Below are 20,671 nucleotides of genomic sequence, written 5' to 3' on the forward strand. Positions count from 1 at the left end.
GGGAATGGCTCAAAAGTAATTCTAAGCTGATTTATTTAATCCTGTCTTCTATTTATTTAAATGTTTGGGGGGGGATTTTTTTTTCTTTTTGAGGAAATCCATCAACAAGTCAATCCATTAAACATCACTGCTCAGCTGGCTCCCAACCAGCTCTGCTGAGAAAATAGAAATGGCCACAGTAGAAGAGGGGGGTACAAGCTGGGCATTTCTGAGAAGGGTGGGGACAAATTGGAATGGCTGATCTGGAATGTCAGCGCCCAGATTTTGCCAAGAGACCCAGTTAGGATCCACAGATGCAATACAGAGAAGCTGGAGCAAAGCTGAAGCAAGCAGTTCCCTTTGATATGTAGACGAGTTGGGATGTGAGGCTCCTGGCTGTCAGGTTCTGCGTTGCTGCCCTGCGTCACCGTGCTCTGATTTGCACGCTCGCCCATCCACATGTGTCTGTGAGCTGGTTTTGAAGGCAACCTTTAAAAGCTGCAGTTAAAATTTGATGTGGTTAAAAACTTCCTTACAGCTCCGAGATAGCAGGATGCTGGGGAGAGTGTTTTTCTCTGCACAAGCTGCTGCTTTCATCTTTCTCAGCTCTGCTACCTGCTGGCATGAGGCTGAGAGCTGATGTCAGAGGTGGTGAAGAGTGGAAGCCCCAGTCCAGCACTCACGGTTAAATGCAGCACTGCTGCAGAGGGCAGGACCTGCTCATTGGGCTATCACCCTCTGCAGGCTGTTGCAGAGGCAGCTCCTAGCTTCTCAGTTCATCCCAGCCTGGATTCCAGGTACTGTATTGAGGTGAATGCAGCAGAGAAAAATGCGAAGTTATGACCCCATTTATTTTCTTTGTTTGGCTTTGTTTTCCCTTCTCCAGCTCCAGCATGGAGTTCCATACATGCCCCTTCATGCTGTTGGTCTTGTGGGCTGGGACTTCTGCCTGACTCAGCGGGGCTGGGGGATGAATCACAGAACCATTAAGACTGGAAACGACCTCTCAGACCCCCAAGCCCAACCCACCCCATCGTGCCCACTGCCCACGTCCCTCAGTGCCACATCCCCACAGCTCTGGGACACCTCCAGGGACGGTGACTCCCCCTTGCATCACTCTTTTGGGGCAGACATTGTTCCTAATGTCCCACCTGAACCTCCCCTGGTGCAACTTGAGGCCATCCCCTCTCATCCTATCACTGCTACCCGGGAGCAGTGGTGGGATTGGTGTCTGATCTGAAGCAGGATAGAGCCCAGCTCCCTTCTACTCTGCCAGAGGAAAACTGCCTTAATGCAGGCTTTGGAATCAGCAAGAAAATCCCCATGATCTCTTAGCTTGCGTCCTTTGGAAGCCTGCTTCTGCACCTGGCAAGTGATGGGGAGCTGGGGCCCGGTCCTGAGCCCAGGACGTTGTCATTCACAAGTGTATTTTACTCCCTGGCGACAAAACGTGGTGGCTCTGAGCATCGGGCTGCATTCTGGCAGCTCTCTGAGCTGTGCCGTCCTATTAAATCCCAGCAAATGTCTCCCTTTGCGCCCGATCCCCAGCACAATGAAGCCTAACAAAAGCTTGTGCCAGAGCAAATCGCCGTCTTCGTGAGGTTTGGTTTTCAGCTGTGCTCTGTTGGTTTTAGGTCCATTGTGTTCCAGCTCCCAGCCTTTAATTCAGTGCCGCTAGAATATTGTGATCCCGTGCAAAGCAGAGAGCAGGGCGAGTGCGCAGGGAGGAGAGCACTGAGCGTGCCTGGCTTTTGTTTTCATGATTTTTATAAATATTTTGATATTTATGTGACAAATATTTTCCAGGGAGAGACTCCAGGCGCTTGGATACCAAAGCAGGGAGGTTACCCGTTCTCCAGAAGTTGCACTTGAGGGTGTACTTTAGGGCTTTAATGGTGGGGTGGAGAGAGAGGTATATAATTTAAGTTGGATCATGGAAAATGCGGTCAGACCAACCTTACGTCCATGCAGGCAGCCCACAGGCAGCAATCACACTGCTTGGTGCAGCGGGGTGGAATGATGCTCTCTGTGTGCCATAAGGACTCGAGGAAAAGCAAGGGCACCGGGTTGAAAGCTGCTCCGTGCTCCACGTCGTGCAGGGCTGGGAGGTTTCTGAGGGGGAGGCTGGTCCGTGGGGAGCAGCTTGGCTCAGCACAGCACTGGGCTGTAATTATGTGGTTAGGGACTGAAGGTAAGGGCTGCAATACACGTGTACGTAGTTTGTTGTAAAACTGTCTGAGTTGGAGGGGACCCTAAAGGCCGTCTGTTCCCAGCCCTGCACTGAGCAGGGACACCCACAGCTCCATCAGCGCTCACAGCCCTGTTCCCTGACCTTGGATGTGTGCAGGGATGGGGCAGCACCAGCTCTGTGTGCAGCCTTTGCCACCACCTCACCGCCCTGAGCGCGAAGGACTTCTTCCTTAATTCTAACCTGCATCTCCCCTCTTTTAATTCGAACCCATATCCCCTTGTCCTATCACAACAGACTGCTGAAGAGTCTGTCCCCTTCTTTCTTACAACCCCTTTAGATACTGAAAGGCCGCTGTTGGATCTGGCCTTGCTGCTTTGGATGCAGCCCAGTTGGCTTTCTGGGCTGCGAGGGCACATTGCCCAGCTGCCAGCCACTGGTACCCCCAGGTCCTTTTCAGCAGGGCTGTGCTCCATCCTTTCATCCCCCAGCCTGTGCTGGCAGGGAGAGTTGCTATGACCCAGGTGCTTAGCTTTGGTGAACCGCCTCCCTCCTTCCTGCTGTGTTTGCTGCTGCCATGAAGGTGTGCTCGCATGGACTGGGAGGATTTTCCTGTAGCAGAGGGAGAAAGGAAGCCTTCATTCTGCTCTGCCAGCTGAAGCAAATGCCACAGAGATGTGAGGAGCGCTGCTCCATCCCCTCCCAACAGCAGGCTGAAACCCAGCAGCTGTGAAAAAAGAGAAAGAAAAGGGCTTGGCAGGATCAGGGGAGAGAAGTCACTGTGCTGGGGGCCTGAAAAGAGCCCTGGTTCATTGCTGTGGGAAGATTAATGGTGGGCTTCTCTTTCTTTTCATGTTTTTAAAGCTGCAGGGGGGGGGCATGTGAGTTTGCTTTTCACACCTTGCATGCCTGAGGCCCAGCAAGTGCCGCTGGTTACACTCCTGGCTCTGGTATGGCTTATTCCTCCCTTCCTGGTTGCATCTGAAAGCTTCAGAGCTAGACAAAAAAATGCACCAAAGCAGCATAAACACTGCTCTGCATGCCTTGAAGGAGCCTGGGTGTAGTGAGGGGCTGCCAGGAGTGGCAGAACAGAGCGAGGACCGTTGTGGCAGTGCTGCTCCTCAATCTCAGTCCCTTTTGAAGAAGAGCTTTTACAGCCCTTCCTCTTATCCACCCTGGGGGCATCACGCTCCAGCTGGGCTTCCATTCTCTGCTCTGCTCTGCTCGGCTGTTTGTGGTGTCACGCGTCCCTGTCATTGCCCAGGGACATACAAGGCTGTGCTTAGTGTAGGCATGCTTTAATCTTCTCTTTTTTTAGGGTTTTCCTTAAATAGCAGCACCTTCAGGAGCTCAGTCCATGCCCTTATCACATGCAGCTGATGCAGTGCCTTGGCTCTGCCCATCCATGGGAGTAGCAGGAGAATCCAGGTGGGAAAGCACCCAAGGAAGCATAGGGGCATCCATCCACCCGCTCCTACGTGAGCCAGCACGCATGATGGCAGTGCTGCTGCAGGCTCAACTCAACCAGAACAAGGGACAAATGAACCTGACCTACATCTGAAGAGACCCACGGCTCTCTGCTCTGTGTGCCCTCAAAATCTGTGCTCTGGAGGCAATGTGGAGAGCAGTTTCACTGCTCCCAGGGCTGAGAAATAGCTGCTCATTTAGAACAGCCATACCGTAACCCATTCCTGGCTGTGAGGTTTGCTTCAACGCACAGCCTGACCCCGTTTGCAGCACCACGTGTCCTGCAAAGCCACCCTGCTTTAGGGGCTCGTTCCTGCTCTTTGGCCCCAAGGAGAAACGTGTTGCCCTGAATCGGTTCCTGCAGCCCCCAGGGAAATCACACTTGGAGACTCCAGGCAGGGCAGAGGCAGTCCTCACTGCAGGGCCTCCACCACAGTGCTCTTTGGCATCAGCGTGCGTCCTCACCGGGGCATGGAAGGAGCTTTTTGGGATCTGTGCAAGGTGTGGGGCCTCCCGCCCTCTTCACATCCTCACTGCAGGGCTACCACACCCCTAAAAATCCCCCAGGGCTCCCGCATTGCCCAGCTCTTGGCTCCCATATGCTCTCCCATCGCCTGACCCATCCCTTGCCCAGGAGCTGGGAACGGTTCCGTCCCTTTTGCAGAGGGATGGGACCAGCTCTGCTGGCGCAGCCGGCCCGTTGCCATGGCAGTGGCAGCCCCGTGCTCCTGCAGGATATTGCTTTCTTCCAGCTTCCATCTCAGGGATGTGCAGCGCATACCAAGTGCTCTGGCTCTGCTCCGTCCCACCGGGGCTGGGAACTGCTCTGCAGCACACAGAGAGGAGGTTGGGCTCCCTGCCTCATTCCCACGGCTGGAGAACCCCAGCTCTTCACATCCACTGCTCCTCATCCTCTGGGTCTTTATGCGCCATCCCTCCTGGTTCTTATTTCCTCCATGTTTTTGCAATTAGGAAATCCAGACCGTGCGGATGAAGGGGTAAATTGTGGGATTTAAGGCTTTGGGAGGCAATGGGGGGAAATTTCAATTGTGGTCCTATTGTTGAAGCTGCTGGTGTTGTCCATGCTGAGATATCCAGGCTGATAGCCTAAGGTGGGCATTGTCACAGCCAGGCAGGGGGCTGGGACCATGTTGTAGAGCCACAGAATCATTAAGCTTGGAAAAAGCCACTAAGATCACCGAGTCCAACCCCCAACCCATCCCCGTGTGCCCACTGACCACATCCCTCAGTGCCACATCCTGCTCCATTCCTGCCCCTGCCTCCTTTATCTCAGCAACCAAGGCTTGAAATCCCTGCAAAACCAGGAGGGGGGGAGGAGTGAGTTCTCTCTATGGGGAGCCATGGGCTCCCTTCCCTGTAAGAGGATGAGAGTTGATGACGTTGGTGACATCCCACAATGGCAACAAGGTCCCATCCGTGACAACATTGCGGAGCAGCCATAGGTTGGGCTGCATTCTTCTGTCTTCAGGGATGGTTCCTCATTGCCAAAGCTGCTGTTGTCATCTTTTCTCCTCCCCTCAGTTGCCCCACGCTGGGATTTCGTTGTGTTTATGCCCATGGGGGTCCTCCCAAGCATGGTTACCACTCGCAGTACTGCTGCACCTTCCCACGGCCAGCTCTGAGAACCACCTGCTCAGACTAACGGGGCCTAAAAATCAGCTGTAACTGCACTAAATAACTTCAACTACCCGTGCAACACGTTATCACGGGTCTCATTTTCAACTTGTGCACATGTAAAAAGATGTCATCATTTTTTGTTTTCTTGGGGATGAGGGTTTTCTTGGTAGCTGAAATTCCCACCTCATGCAGCTCCACAGAGAGATGCCCGTGGCTTGGGGAGTGCATGAGAAGTCCTCAGCGTTGCACTTGGATGTCCTGTGCTGGGTGCAGCTGTGCAGTGAGGCTTTTCTGGCAGCCCTGGTACGCTCAGAGCATCAGGGAAGAGTGACGAGATGTCTGTGCCCAAGGACATCGGGTTGGAGAGGGGCCCAAAATAGCTCCAGACATGAGAAGAGTTGAGGGGGGAAAAAAAAAAGCACCAACCTGTAATAACTTCTCCAGAAGTGCTATATATAGTTACACAGGCTGAGCAGATGGCTGGAACGAGGGAGCAGCTCTCGGGTGCTGAGAGGGAGCAAACCCAGACCTCCCCGAACTGGGAGAAGCAGGCTGAGCTCCCAGCTGCACAGTGTGGCTTAGCTTCCCCTGCTTCCTTGGGACCTGCAGAATAGAAATAGAACGGATTTTCTCCTTGGGCAGGAATGTGAAAAGACCACTAAGATTGACAAGCCCAACCCAGCCCAGCCCCACCATGCCCACTGCCCACGGCCCTCTGTGCCACATCCCCATGGCTCTGGAGCACCTCCAGGGATGGGGACTTCACTGCTGCCTTTCCTGCCCCAGCTCCTGGGCAATCATTTGAAATCTTCACTTTGAACTTGATAGGTAGCCCTGTTTTCTCTACGTCTTTTGTGTCATGCAGGGATTTGATGCTCTGGCAGTGATTTTGGAAGGCAGAGCTCACCTTCAGCTGCTCTGTGCCTGCTCACTGATGCTCTCCATCTCCTCACAGGTTATCCTCAAGGACCTGGAAGTGCTGGCTGAGATTGCCTCTTCTCCAGCAGGGCAGACAGAGGGATATGGTCCCTCTGAGGCTGCAGAGCCACGACCCAGCCAGGTGGAGCTCCATGTCCCCATCCGGAACAGCCAGCTGAGCTCTTCAGGTATGTATCCTGCACTGCACTCTGAATGGTAGGCCAAGGCTGTCTGTATTACTTTGGTCTTTCTCCTCGCTCGCCTTCTGGGGTAAGAACCCAATGACCAGCAAGGTTATAGAATCATTACCATTGAAAAAGAGCTCTCAAATCCCTGAGCCCAACTCACTCCAGCATGCCCACTGCCCACATCCCTCAGTGCCACATCCCCACTGGGACACCTCCAGGAATGACGTCTCCCCACGTCCCTGGGCAGATGCTGCAGAGCCTGGTGCAGAAGGATGTTGTTATTGCCCTTCTTTATGGGACACCCTTAATGGGTGTCAGCCTGTCTTCTCATAAGAGCCCTCCAAGTCCCTAAAAGCAGCTCAGGCTGGGTGCTCACTGTAAACCCAGGTGCCCAGCACACACGGCTCCTCTGTGCCTGTGATGCAGTACATTGCTGGCTCGTGGCTGCATGTGCTGAATGCAAACTGTGGCGTTGCTGTGAGCACTGTGGAGACCTCGGAGGAGAGATGCAGAAGGACAGTCCTGTTGTTTGGACAGCGGGGGAAGAAGCCCTTCATTAATCATCCCGGCGCATTGGGCGGCTTTTTCCACCTCCCCCCCGTCTGTGGCTCATCCTCCACTATTCGTTGGCTGCCCCTTCTCCTCGGCTGCTGCTTTTGCTGCTGCTATTTCGGAGCCTCCCCGTTGTGCTCCCCACGCCAGGTCTGCCTGGCCAAAGGCACATTTCATGTCAGCTGTGGATTGTAAACTCAGCAGAGCCAAGGCAGCCCCTCCCTGCGCAGCAGAACCAGCGCCGCAGCCATGCGTTCCGCTCCCTGCATTTGTTTTCTTTGAAGAACACCGATTATTTTCCCCCTCCTTGGACTGCAGCAGAAAGCAGCCAGGTTTTGGCAATCCATGGGCTGCCCAGGGTCCGTTTTCCTGCAGCTCTGCCTGCCTGGTACATGCAGGATGGAGGGTGGGGGGTGAGTTGCCACTGATGTGAGCCCGCACGGGTGGAGCAGCCCCACGGTGCTGCCAGAGGGCTGCAGTTCAGCTCACACCGATGGCTGTCTGAGGTTTCCTTCCTTGTGGATTATCTAAAAATAGCAGGCTGCATGGCGTGCGGCCGAACGGCTGCCGTGGCCCCTCAGTTCTCTGGAAGAGCAACTTGGCTTCGGTTCTGCGAGTGGAACGCTGAAAAGGAGTCTGGTGCTGCTCTCCATGTTCAGCAGAGCTGCTGCAGCCAGAGCTCCAGCTCTGAGAATCCACATGGGTTGTGATGCACTCTGCTTCGGTCACCTCGTTTGCTTTCTTCTTCTTTAGAAAGGTTCTCAGAGTTGAGCTTTGCACATGCGTCGGCTTTCACCCAAAGGTGGGTGCTCCCCAGTTCTGCAAATGGGCTGTGGGCTGTGCAGGGGTCACAGCAGGGCTGGGAGCCTCCTGTGTCATGGTGGGAAAGTGGGGGCTCTTTGAAATAAGCTCTTTTTGCTGAAGGGTTGTTTTGGTGGGGGTGTTCTTGGGGTTTTGGAATAAAACCAGTGGAAATCCATACACCTGAACGTGGTGCTGGTGTAATGGTGTGCGATTAGAGGGAGCAAGGCTAAAGTGGCACTGAGGAGCTCGGTGTGACTGTGTGACTGCACCAGTGGGAAAGGCACTGTTTTGTACTGGAGCGGACAGGAGCAGTCCTCCCCAGGCAGTTCTGTGCCATGCTTTGGCTTGGAGCTCTTTCTGGAAGCAGGATGCCATCGCACAGCCAACACTGGATGGCAGGCCGCAGAGTTCTGGTGCTTCCCCTTGGGGTCACCCCATTGCCTTCATGCCCTCACTGGGAGGAGGACTGAGTAACTCCAGCTCTGCTTCTGTCCTACATCCCAGCACGCAGCTCTGCAGGTGGGTGAGCGTGGCCATCTCCAGCCCTTGCCTGGGCAGCAGCTCTCTGTGCCACTCTCCCCACGCAGTCAGCAGGGGAGGCAGAAGGGGCCCATGCCACGCCGCGGGCTTCCCCCACTTCCTCTCTCACCCTTTCTTCCCTCGGGATGTGTTTATGCAGTTGTTTCCCTGCCATTCACTTGTGTTTCCTTCAGATGCTGGGTGATTAGTCAGGAAAACGGTGTCCCACTTCCGCAGCCTGTTCCCAGCTCGGGGTTTTATTTAGCTGCTTTGTTCTCCCATTACATAAGGTCAGCTGCCCTCCAACAGCTTCTCCTGGCACAACGAGGTGAGAAGGGGTGTGTGGGAGCCCCGGCAGGCCTCCTCCTGCCTGCATGGGGCAGCTGAGCCTTCTGCAGTCTCTCTGTTACCTTCTGCCTTCCCTTCTGCCTGCTTTTCCCAGGGCCCTGTGGAGGTGGAGGTGTAGTTGGAGAAAACCAGAGGGAAAGCCGTGCGTTTTCTCATTGCCGCATCTCGCATTTGCCATCTCAAATGGTTCAAGTGCTGCTGGAGCATCCCTGATGCAGAGGCAGATGGTGAGCCGTGCATCAGATGCCCTGTTTGGTGACCCTGGGTGGCAGATCCCAATGACAAGAGAGGAGCTGCAGGAGCAAGCCTGGGGCTGGCACCTCTTTGGGGTGACAGTCCAAGCACCCGTCTGGCTTGCAGCAGCTTCACTTCAGGGTTGTTCTACCAACCATACCAAAGTCAGGTACAAGCAGCAGATGGCCCACGACTGGTTACCACCATGGTGCAAGCCCTGCAGCCTACTTCTTCAGCCCAATTCTGTACAGTTGGAGGGCAGCCCCTCCAAAAGGCTGTCAGCCCCAGCAGCTCCATGTGCACATCCCTTCCTGTCTGCACGGAGCAGCACCACGACCCTTTGTTCTGCAGGAGGCACCTTCCTCTCCCTGCAGTCCCTCCTGCCTGGCTTCTTACCGGAGGTGGTGGGGACACCGACGTGCCCTCAGAGCACATCACACCAGGGGATGTTTATGGGGAGGCTGACTTCATACGTGGGTGTGCTAACACGCTTGAGGTCATTAGTTTCAACCAGCAGCGCTCAGGATTCTGTGGATTACTCTTGAGCAGCCTGCTAACAATCCCTGAGAAACGTGGTCTGCTTTGTTCAGGCACTGATGGGAAGGTGATGAGTGCTGTGCCATCACCTGGGCTTCTCTCTGTCCCTCTTGGTCACTGCAAAGCAAAACCCGTCCGTGCTCATCCTCTGCTGCCAGGATGCAGCAGATGCCACCAAATGGAGCACTTGCTCACAAAGATGCTGATTTGCAGGCAGGTTTCAAGGGATCAGAAGCATGGGAGTAAATGAGGGATCTGAGTTCTGTCAGCTCAGCACCCTGAAAAGGATGAGGGTCCCCTAAATGACAGCCTGAAAGACAGCAGGAAAAGCCTCATTGGGCATCCAGATGTGCCTCCTCCCCTGCCCATCAGCCGTGGGGTGATGCCAGCTGGCTGCCCTGCCTGCAGCAGGGCATGGATAGGGCACTGCTGTCCCCCACCAGGGACCTCTCAGTGCTGAGGTCTCCCAGATAGCGAAGAGGGCAGTGGTGGCCACGTGGGGAGCAGGGCAGGAGCAGGCAGAGCACAACCAGGGCCAAGCACCGTCGGTACTTTCAGAGTGTTCCTTTCCTCAGCAGCATCCTGTGCTTTGGAGAGGGCTGAGCTGACGTCTCTCAGAGCCCAGCTGAGCTGCCGACGCTCTCGCATCTGTTTCCAGCTACGCCCCACGCTGGGTTTTGCAGGGGGAGTCTGCCTTTATTTCATTTATTTTTTTTACAGCTCTATTTTTATCCTGCTCTGCGAGGCTTTGCTCCGATTGAAAACATCCTAGGGAAGGGAAGGAAGAGAAGAAGGCTGCTGGGGGAGGTACAGAGCAGATTCCCACGTCCCTATGTGGGGCTGTGCTGAGCTCCATGGGGCTGGGGCCAGCTGCATGCAGGGGTAGCCCAGGGAAGTCAGTGCTGGAAGCGTGAGCTCTGAGTGAATGGGAGGGATGCTGGGCTCCAGCAGCCCCATCCACACGCAGAGCATGGCAGTGGGATGCAGGAGCTGCTCTGTCTCGATGCTGGAAATCTTGCTGGAGGCAACACTTCCTCCCAGACCCTCGATCATACTAAGCGTTTTGTGAGTGAGGAAGCAGTCTCCAATTACCCTTTTTATGGGAATGAAGACGCAGCACCCACTCTGCAGTGCTCCCTGCCAGCTCCCAGCCTCTCCCCCCATCACCCAGTCTGGGTCTGCACTGAAATTGCCTCAATTACAACATGAAGTCAATCATTGCAGCTAAACCCGCACCAGTGTCCTGGTGGTTGCTCATTAAACAGTTTATGCTGCTTCAGAAAGGAATCAGTTCTGGTCAGATCACACTTAAATTTGGTTTCATTGGAGTTAAGCAAGTCTGCACTGGTTTTAATTAAGCCCAGTTTGAAGCCAATTATGGGAAATGAGCGGAACTTGTGACGGTAAAGTTTGGTGCTTAGTGGCTGATGTAGGCAAATCCAATGCCTGAGCATTTGAGGATGCTTTGGCACTGCAGGTTTGGAGCCTGCTCCATCCGCCAGGCAGCCAGGTGGCTTGAAGGAAGCAGGCTGTGTGACAATATATATTTATAAGGCCCTTAATATGGATTCCTAATTGCCTGTCTGTTTTGATTTATAACACAGCTGCAGGAGCACACCAGCAGTATGGTGAGCCTGGGTGCTTCAGGAGCCCACTGCCAGGCTGGCAGCTTCCCTTGGGTGAGGTTTGCTGCTCTCCAGCCCAGGGTACTGGGGGGCTCTTTGTGTAATGGCATCGTTGGATACTTGGAGGGGAGAAAAACTGTTTTGGGGGTCACTCTGAGCATCAAAACTCAGCTGAGAGGAGTTGGGAGCAGTCAGCGAATCATAGGATCATGAAGGTTGGAAAAGACCACAGATCCCCCAACCCCAGCCCACCCCCACCATTCCCACTGCCCACGTCCCTCAGTACCACATCCCCATGGCTCTGGGACACCTCCAGGGACGGTGACTCCCCCAGCTCTTGGACAGCTGTGCCACTGCATCACTGCTCTTTTGGGGCAGAAATTGTTCCCACCTGCAGATCCAAGCAGTGCCCGCGTTCAGTTCTGTTGCAGACAAGAAATTACCTTTTGTTCCCGTTACAGCTGAGCCCAGGCTGAGCTCTGTCACTGCTCTGAGCAGGGATCTTCCTCCTGCTCCTCCTGGGTACCAAGCAAACCCCCGGCAGCCCCGCTCGTGGTGCGTTCGCAGCCGATCTGTCAGCTTACAAATCTGCAAAGTCTCACTCGAGGGGAAGGGGGAGAGGTGCAAGCTTCAATGAACCGAGCCACAGTTTTCGTCACACCTCTCTGCTCGTCTCTCGTGCTGCATGGAAACACTGAAAGCTGCTCACACAGCTCTCCCACGCCGGATCTCGGTGCGCTGAGCCATAACCCATGGGGCCACAGGCTGAGATTGAAGAGCCCTGAGGATGTGGCACCGAGGGACGTGTGCTCAGTGGGCATGGTTGGGGTAGGCTGGGGTTGGACCTGGGGGTTTGAGAGATCTTTTCCCACCCAAGCGGCTCTGTGATTCTAAGATGCATTGTGTTATTGGCTTCCAACTGCCACCACTGGAAGTCATGAGATGAAGCGGTGAGTCTGAAAGATGCAGAGGGGTAAATGGCAGATCCAGGGTGAGCGCTGTGCTGCTGCCCATGCAACAAGGGGGGGCAGAGACATAAAAGGGGAGTCCTGAGGATGGAGGGACTCGCAGGGACAGCACTTCCCCTGGGTGGGTTCCAGCCTCAGTGTGTTGGGTTGGGTGCAGGGCTGCCCCGTGTGCGGCTGTTCCCCTTTGCAGGCACTGGTGAGAAGTGCTAACAGCTGTAGCAGCGACACGCCGGGCACGGCTGTGGTTTCACTCTGGGTGATCCATGCCTGGAAACAATCACACCTTTGTTTCGGAGCACGTTGTCTCAGCAGTGTAATATTTTTGCCCAGATCAGCTTACCTGCAGCTGAGGGGAAACACGATGCTGTGGCTCACGCTTGTGCTCGGGGAGAGGCCTGCTTCAAAGCACAGCTCAGGGCTTCAGCTGTACTGGGGAGGGGGTTCCCATGGGAAGGAGGCACCCGTTCCTCTGCAGCAGGTTTTGCTCCATCCTTTTGGATGCCCACATCTGCACCTCCCCGTATCGCTGCCATCAGCGCAGTGGGAATCAGCCCAGCGACTTTTCCATCAGCCCAGGCTTCGGCTGCCTGATTGCCTTTTTAATTGGCTGCTCCGTGCTCTGCTGAATCCCGACAGAAGCAGACACCACTCATAAATCAAACTGCACGCGTCTCCACTGGAGCCCAATGGGAGCCCTGACCATGTCGGGCTGTGCACAGCTTCACTGTGCTCCTCCACTTGTAGGGGATGTTAAGGGAGAGCCCTGCAAACAGCCACTGTGGTGCTGCTCACCCAGCATGCTGTGACCCCTTGTGATCCCATTGCCATCCTAATCCTCCAGCCCTGAGCCAGGTGTGTGAGGAGGAATCATGAAAGAACCTTCCAATCTGTAAGCTTGGCTCCCTGCTGCGTTGTGACTGGGCTTCTGTGCCCATCCTACCAGCCCTGGGGCATGGGGAGGTGACAGACCAAGTGGGCCTGTGTCACCTGCAGCAGGATGGTGCTGCTGAAAATATGGCTTGGAGCATCTCTGGCACACGGAGGCTGTCTGCTTTGTGGAATGGCTTTACAAGTTTTACCCAAAGATATGAGATTGTGCATTTACTCAGAGCTTGGCTACCCCTTCTGTCAGCTGCTAGAACTGGTGGGATCTGTGGCCATCTCCCACAAAGCCTATTTCAGCCCTGTGTGCTTGCTCAAGGCTGGAAATATGTCAGGATACTTCCCCTGGGATGGAGAGTGCTGGCTCTGCTCAGGCTGAGGCTTGGAACTCCACAAGTGCTCTGCCATATTTTAGGTGCCTGTGCACTGATTGAGACTGCTTTGGCCAACGTGAACCATCTGCTCTCATTTCCTTCCCAGGACCTAAAGGCTTGGAGTGCTCTCCCTCCACCCCCACCATGAACTCCTACTTCTACAAGTTCATGATCAACCTGCTCAAGAGGTTCAGCAGCGAGAGGAAACTCCTGGAGACGAGAGGAGCCTTCATCATCAGGTCAGCCCCCAGCGCTGGATGGGCAGGGTGGGCTGGGGGAAGGGGCCGAGCTCCGTGCTCTCCCACATCACCAGCAGCCAGAAGTGGTTTCCACAAGCCTCCCTCGCTTGCTGGTAGTCAGTGCTGACGTTTCTAGAGCAAACAGACTCGCCTTTCGCATGTTGAGGCACCACCATATTTCTTGCTCCCAGCCCTGAGGCAAAGTATCTCCCTATTAAATAGTGTTGTCAGATCCCGTTTGTGCTGAGAAGTGAGCAGAGCAGCAGGGGCAGGAGGGCAGGCTGTGGCTCAGGGTGCCACATGGACCGAATTCTTCCACCTGGCTCAGCTCAGAGCACTGCAGATCAGCATGGTTTCATTGTGCTTGCCTGGTGGAAGCTTCATTCCCAACACGAGTGGGTTTTGCTTCCACTATTTAGTAGCTGCAGTTAGGCACAGAGGCTGGAAAACCGAGTGTTATGACAGCTGGCAGAGCTTCATCTTGAGTGCAATGAAATCTGGGGCAAGGGAGATAAATTCCTCGACTCGCTTCAAAATAATGGATTTAGCAATCAAGGAAAGGCAAGGTCGAGGCAAAATCAGCAAGGATGTTGGAGGGAGGGCACAGGACTGGGGCTCCTTCTTCCCTTGGTTTTGGTGTGGTGACAGGCACACTCCAGTGGGAAAAGAGAACTACTTCTCCAAAGTGTGCGAGCCACACACTTCAGAAAATGAAGTGTGTAGAAGCTCCCAGTCTGCTAAGCCAGGCTGGGTCCTGTATCAGGCTCAGCATAATGCTTTGTGCCCAAACCTTTGGGCAGCATGAATGAGTATGGAAAGTTGCTACAGGTCCCCTGGTTGGGCAGGGACACACGTAAAAGCTCTCTCATATGACGGCCACTTTCAGTTCCTCCCTGGTTGCCACGCTGGAGGTGTGCTGGGAGCCCCACTCAGACTGGTGCTACCTGGGGGGAGGGGGGATGACTCTCACCCCAGGGTTTGGCTGTGCAAAAAATCCACATCGGTGCAAAAAAGAAAGTCACGTTGTGGCTCACGTGTGCCCTGGGCTGGGGCCAAGGCAGCACTTCTGGGAAGGGTGAGCCCCAGGCACTGCTGAGTAACTCTGAATCCTCCTGACGACAGCGCAAGCGTTGGCTTAACTGCATCGGGGTGAGGAAGATGGGAACAGAGCAGGAGAAGTTTTCCAGGACTGTCTGGAAAAGATTGATCTGCTGCCAGAGGGATCCACCAAAGGCAGAGCCTCGCACTGCTATTTTTAGCTGCTTTCCAAATGAAAGCCATATGCGTCCTCCCATGTTGCATCCCTCAGCTGTCGGGCACAGAAGCTGACCCCATGCTTCCACCTGGGAGATGTGGGGAGATCTCACCCTCCGCCACCAGGGATGGTGGAGCTGGGGCAGCGGGGAAGGGGATAAACCTGTTAGCTGAGGTAATGATTGCCAGCCCAAGGATTAGAGCTCGATGGAAAGGGAAATGTTGCGCAGGGTTTACTGCCCACGCAGCATTTTTCCTCGTCACGTTGGCAGTGCTGGGCAAGCTGAGGTCTGTGAGGTCAAGCGGAGGGGCTGCGGTAAGGCAGTTTGTTTTCCAACCCAGCTCGGGCTTGGGCATGTCTGGCTGCTGACTCCAAAAGGACTTTGGTCCCTGTCCCGATGAGCATTGGAGGCAGAGGTCATGGCACACCATGTGCCCAAGGAGCTGAGCTATGGGATCCTTGCTCTTCGGGGACATGGGGTCTGTGGGTGCACAGAGTGCCCTGCTCAGCCTGCCACCTGCCCTGGTGGTATCCAGCACTGCATGTGTGGCACGATGTGCCCTGGCATGCAGAGCGATCATGTGGCTACAGCAGAGCCTGAGACAGGAGGAAAGGGAAAGGGAAGCACCCAGGAAGGGGCTCCCTGGGCCTGCTTGGTGCACACCTGATTGCAGTGCCCCCTGACCACTTGGAAGACCTGGCCTTAAAGGAGATGTGCCAAGGGAGCTGCCCTGCTGCCAATGGCGCTCATCTCCAGAGCTGAGAACCATCTTGCCTTCAGAACTGGCTGCCCTGTCTCCTCTTTTCTACCCAAAGTAGCTCCAGAGTGGTTGTTGGAAGCAGATTCTGTGATTTCCTTCAGTGTTACCTCTCTGCTTGATGCACAAAGCTGAGCCTTTCCCTCTAACTCAGAGCTATCTGCCCCAGCTGGCATGCAGCACTGAAAGAGTCCTGGCCTCAGCGGAGCCCTTAAGCAAGAGGAAAACATCCCCATTCAGCTACTGGCCTCCCGATGCTGGTCTGGAACAGCAGAAAAATGCAGAGGAGCTTCCAAAGCATCACATGCCTTTTGGAGCCACATGGCCAGCCTCAAAGCAGAGGAACAGCCGCTGTGCCGGGGCTTGTCCAGGCAGCCAGCACAGAGGTTTCCAGGCTTCATTTAGTGCTCGCCTGTTGGTGGGATGTAGGGATGAAGCAAAAGGCTGAGCCCTGTCCCACAGCTCTCAGGTTCATTGCTGGGAGCGCAGGGCTGGTGACCCAGCAGTGTGGCTAAACAAGAAAACCCACAGGCTGTGCATTGGGCTGGAGATGCCCATGTGCAGGGTGTGCTGCAGGGCAGGGTTTGGCTTTGGAGCCCTTTTTGGGAGAACCAGAGGCTGCCTGAGTCAGCACTGTGCTCTGACCGAGGCACAGGCACTGCCCAAGCTTGTCTTACAGAGCTGGGGTGTGAAATCCCCTGTGGTGCAGCAGTCTCCTCCTATGGGGTGCACGTAACGGGATGGCCATTGGACAGAGGTCCATCACCTTGGGTTTCCCCGATTTCACCCAGGGGGATGCGGGAACCCCATGGGGTCATGAGCTGATACACTCTGCTGGAGCAGATGAGGTTATTTGGCCAACATAGGGCATTAAGCTGTGAGCTGGAAAGTCCCAAGGTTCCCACTGGGCAGCAAGTTTGGGTAGGGAAGGGTTCACCTGCAGAACTCCACACCCTGCACTGTCCTTGGGATCTCAAAGTCCCACTGTGACGGAGATCAGGTGCAGCCCTGCTTTGCTGAGGGTGGGGGTGCTTGGAAGAGGATGTCAGCCTAGCACATGGTGCTGGGCAGAGTGATGCCCATGGCTTGGGGACAGTCTCCTGTTTTGGAGCAGGGAGGGACTTCTGCCTCCACCCAACAACACAGAGGGGATGGAGATGTTGGGAACCCCATATGGATCTGCACAGTCGTGAGGGAATGTTGAGACCACTGGGGGTCTGGGTTAGGGGCAGGGTTAGGTGTAGAGGTAGGGGTAGGGGTAGGATAGGGTTAGGGTCTTGCCATGCTGCCACCATCCACTGGTGATGCACTGCTTCATCCTTACCCTGAGCCCACTGATGCTGGATGTTCCCATGCCCAGAAAATCCCTCTGTCCCCCCCTCCAGCATCAATGCCACACGCAGAACAAAACCCGCGTTTGTCTCCGCATGAACCATTCAGCTTGTCCTCAGCAAAGCTCAGGAAAAAATAGAAAGAAAAAAAAAAAATGCAGCCCCTTTGATAAACTGTGATATGAACTGGGGTAAAATCCAAACAGCTGTGATCACTACAAGGGGAGCTTCTGTGTCGGGAGGCAGCGAGGCTGCGAAAACGCATCGCGCTGCCTGCCAGGATGCTCTCTGGCCGCCTGCCCTTTTGCTTTAATGAACTGTGCACTTTCCCCCTCCCTCCCCATTGCCTCGCAGGAAGGAATAACTGGAGAAAGCTGTTTAGGTTGTTGTTTTTTTTCCTCCTGTTTGCACAACTGAGAGCAGCGATCCCCAACTCCAGGCTTGCAGAGCAGCGCTGGGGCAGGGGGTCCAAGATGCGGGCTGCCCCCGTCGCAGCAGGAAGGTCCCCAGGTGCCAGCCACCAGCCCCTGTATGTGGGTCAGCCCCCACCTTGTGCCACCAGCTTTACGTAAGAGCCATTAGCATGCTGGCGGCTTGCACACTTCCCAGCCCGTGGGGGTTGTTGGGAGCAATCTGTGCTGCACCCCTGCCCTTGGCTCTGCTTTCATTGCCCTGCAAGAGGAACTCGCTTCTCACGCACTAATTGGGGCAGGCCGGAGCTTTGCCATCAGTGTGCTGTCCCCGTTTCATCCCTGCAGGCAAACAGGTTTGATTGATCCTGATTTTCCTCCGTTGGGCTCATTGCCTTGCACATCCCTGCCCAATCCCCAAAACCTCCTCCATGCAGTTTGACATCCAGCAGCAGCCATGGGAAGCCCTACTGGCAGTGAGGGTAATCCCAACCAGCAGTGATGAGAATCCCAACCAGCAGTGATGGGAAGCCCTACTGGTAGCAATGGGAAGCCCTACTGGCACCTCACAAACAGAGCATTGCTGGAAGCCCTACCAGCAGTGATGGGAATCCCAACCAGCAGTGATGGGAGGCCCTACTGGTAGCAATGGGAAGCCCTACTGGCACCTCACATACAGAGCGTTGCTGGAAGCCCTACAAGCAGCTCAGGCTTTGAGGTGGAGAAGATGGAGGATGTTGTGCCTGCTGGATTGAAAGGAGGTGGGACATCCCTGTCCTGGAGTTCGACTTCTGCGGCAGAGCATCCCGGTGGCTCAGGAAATGGGCTTTAAGCATCCTCCACTCCAAAGCTGCCTTGGGACCTGAGGAACTGATGTGTTTTCCTGTAGAAAAATGGAAAACACATGTGAGCAGCAGTGCTGAGTGGGCTGGGACTCGTCAGGGTCAGCGAGAGTGTGGAGGGGAGGAAGGGGAAGTGTGCATAGGGGAGGAAAATCCTTACAGAACAGCCAAGTTCCTTCCAGGGGCAGCTCCTGGGGGTTTCAGGTTCTGTCTCAGTGCTTTCCCTGCAATCCGAGATTGGTGCACGGCGCATGGTGCACAGTGAGGGTCCTCAGCCAGCACCAGGTGCGTTTAGGTGGCATCTGAGGGACCTGGGAGGGAGCATCCAACTGCTCTCATCTCACATGGGCCCACTGTGCAAAGCTGCTGGAGCACCTGGGGCTTCTAAACCAGCACGCAGCTGTGGATGTGGTGCTTTCAGCTGACTTCCGTAATGCAGAGCGCTCTCCGAATTGCCTTGTCGGGGTGGTGAGGGCTCCTCCAGGGCTGCCAGCTCCTCGAGTAAGTCAAGGCGTGGGAAGGAAGCACTTCCCTTCCTCCGAATGTGGGAGTGTGGGAGTGCTCGTGGTGATTGAATGAACAGTACAACACCCAGGGAAATCCCCATCTTGTTGGAGCAGGGACTGGAAGGAGCTGCAGGCAGCTCCCAGCCTGCCTGGGTCCTCATCGGCCGCGTTGCCTCTGGGGCAGCAACCCGCTCCTTGGTCACAGTTCTATGGGAAGGAATCGGAGTGCTTTTATTTCTCCTCCTATGAGAAAAGCAATGCAGAAGGTGAGCGCAGCCCCAGCTCCCACCTCAGCAATCTGTGCACACCCCAAAGTGGAGCATCCTCCCCCAGCTCCCGGTGCAGCGCTGCGCCCGCTCCTTTAACCTATTTTATTGGCGGCTGAAAGAAATTATAGGGGGAGAAATGAGGCTCTTGTCAGTTTTTGTGAAAATTAGGCCACAGCTGTCAGCCTGAAAGGGAAGCACACATCTCAAAGGAAAGATCTTCGGAGACGCGTTACGCATCTCCCACCCCCTGCCTTCCTCCAAACCCTTCACGTGGAAGAGGAAAGAGGTGAAAACCCGAAAGCATCATCATCATCACAGTTGTATGTGTGCATACCCTGGGGGTCAGCAGCTGCTGGGGTTGAGTCACTGCGCTCTGCAGCACACACAGGGTTTCTGCCCTGGCAGGCACGTTGTGGCCAGAGCCAAGGTTTCAGCCCTGCCAGGCATGTGCCATAGGAACACACGTTTGGGATCGCGCTGCCAGGCCCTGCTGCTGGTTTTACTGTCAGTGGGTTCACAAATCAGAAGGGATGCTGTAGGCTTTGTGGGGTGTTTTGCTTTCCTGTGGGCTCAGCGGGGTGAGAGCATCCTGGAGGTGCTCAGCTCAGCACTTGAGAGCTCTGCAGCCTGGGGGTCACTTTAGGGTTCCTTGGGTGTGTGCTGGCGGGCATGTGCCCAGTGGCCTTCACCTGTAGCTGTCACGTCCATGTAAAGGCTCAGCCATGCCTTTAATGGGCTGAGCAGCCCATTAACTTCCCAAATTCAGTTATTTTTAGCTGCCAGCCCATCCTGGAGGACATCAGCAGTCGATCACCTTCTGTGTGAACTCTTTCTCCACAGTGCAACACTGTTCCTTGCTCCCAGATGGAGCTGTGGTTATCACGGGTCGAATGAGCAGCTGGAGGGTTGGAGATGTGCTTTGCAAACCACAGGTGACCTCTTCCAAGGGCACCGTTGTGTTGGAGCTCATCAAGGCATTGCACTGCCCATGTTTGAGCGTGGACTGCTCCTTGCCAAACCCTTCCACAAGGATTGCAGGCTGGTGCTTGCCTTTGCTTTGCTCAGTGCCTGCTGTTCCTTGGCTCTTCCAGTCGCTGCGGGGTTCCCGAGTGGTGTGGCATCATAGAGGAGCATCACAGGGAGGAAAGGGCTGAGTCTCCGTGCTTCATTTCCAAGTCCAACAACTCACCTCTAGCTCTGCGTGGTTCTGCCCATCTCCAGACCCAGCAAATGTAAGCAGGGAGGCTTTTGGGGAGGAACTCCAGAGATGCTCTGCTCCCCTGTGAGCAGAGGATCTCTCTGGATCCATTCCCATTGTAACCTCAGTCCTGGTGCTCGGGAGCAGCGAGCAGCTCCACGTGCACGGAGCAGGCTGGATTTCACCTGCTGTTCCCAGGATTGTGCAATCACACAGCGTGGTGTTATGGAGGCTCAGAGCAGAGCTGGCACGGTGGCGTGCAGCAGTTGTTGCGCTAACGGCAGCAGGAACACCGTGGGAGGGTTTTCTTGTTTGCAATGAAACACTCCACGCTTTTTCCTTTCGGAGCAGAAGCATCTCAGGGGTTGTCTGCAACTGCTCGAGATCCAGGGGCAGAGCCTGAGTGTCTCTTCCTGGCTGATCCTGCAGCAGAGCGTGCCGGGTGCTCCTCGTGCCGTGCTGTGCCGAGGGAGGAGAGCAGTACCTGGAGAAACGGGGCATCGGAATTGTAGCATCTGGGAACATCTCATGGTGGTGGGGCACCAGCTGGGAAAAAGAAACTTTCCAGGTTTCCCCAAAATGCACTCGCAGCCTTTGATCTCATGCTCTTACTCCTGGTTGACCTGACGTCCCGAAAAGCAA

General features: G+C 55.1%; 1 protein-coding gene across 1 annotated transcript in view; it reads left to right on the forward strand.

Annotated features, from left to right (window-relative positions):
- VAC14 (VAC14 component of PIKFYVE complex) overlaps positions 1 to 20,671 on the forward strand; it is a 52,359-nt gene that overhangs the window by 23,273 nt on the left and 8,415 nt on the right. Inside the window, exons 13-14 of the mRNA XM_042886059.1 lie at positions 6,228 to 6,378; positions 13,328 to 13,460. Of these exons, the coding sequence (XP_042741993.1) occupies positions 6,228 to 6,378; positions 13,328 to 13,460 (284 nt within the window). The remainder of the gene's footprint in view (positions 1 to 6,227; positions 6,379 to 13,327; positions 13,461 to 20,671) is intronic.

This window comes from Lagopus leucura, unplaced genomic scaffold, assembly GCF_019238085.1.
Source record: "Lagopus leucura isolate 7727_CA_CO unplaced genomic scaffold, USGS_WTPT01 Super-Scaffold_100054, whole genome shotgun sequence".
In the NCBI taxonomy this organism is placed as follows: Eukaryota; Metazoa; Chordata; class Aves; order Galliformes; family Phasianidae; genus Lagopus; species Lagopus leucura.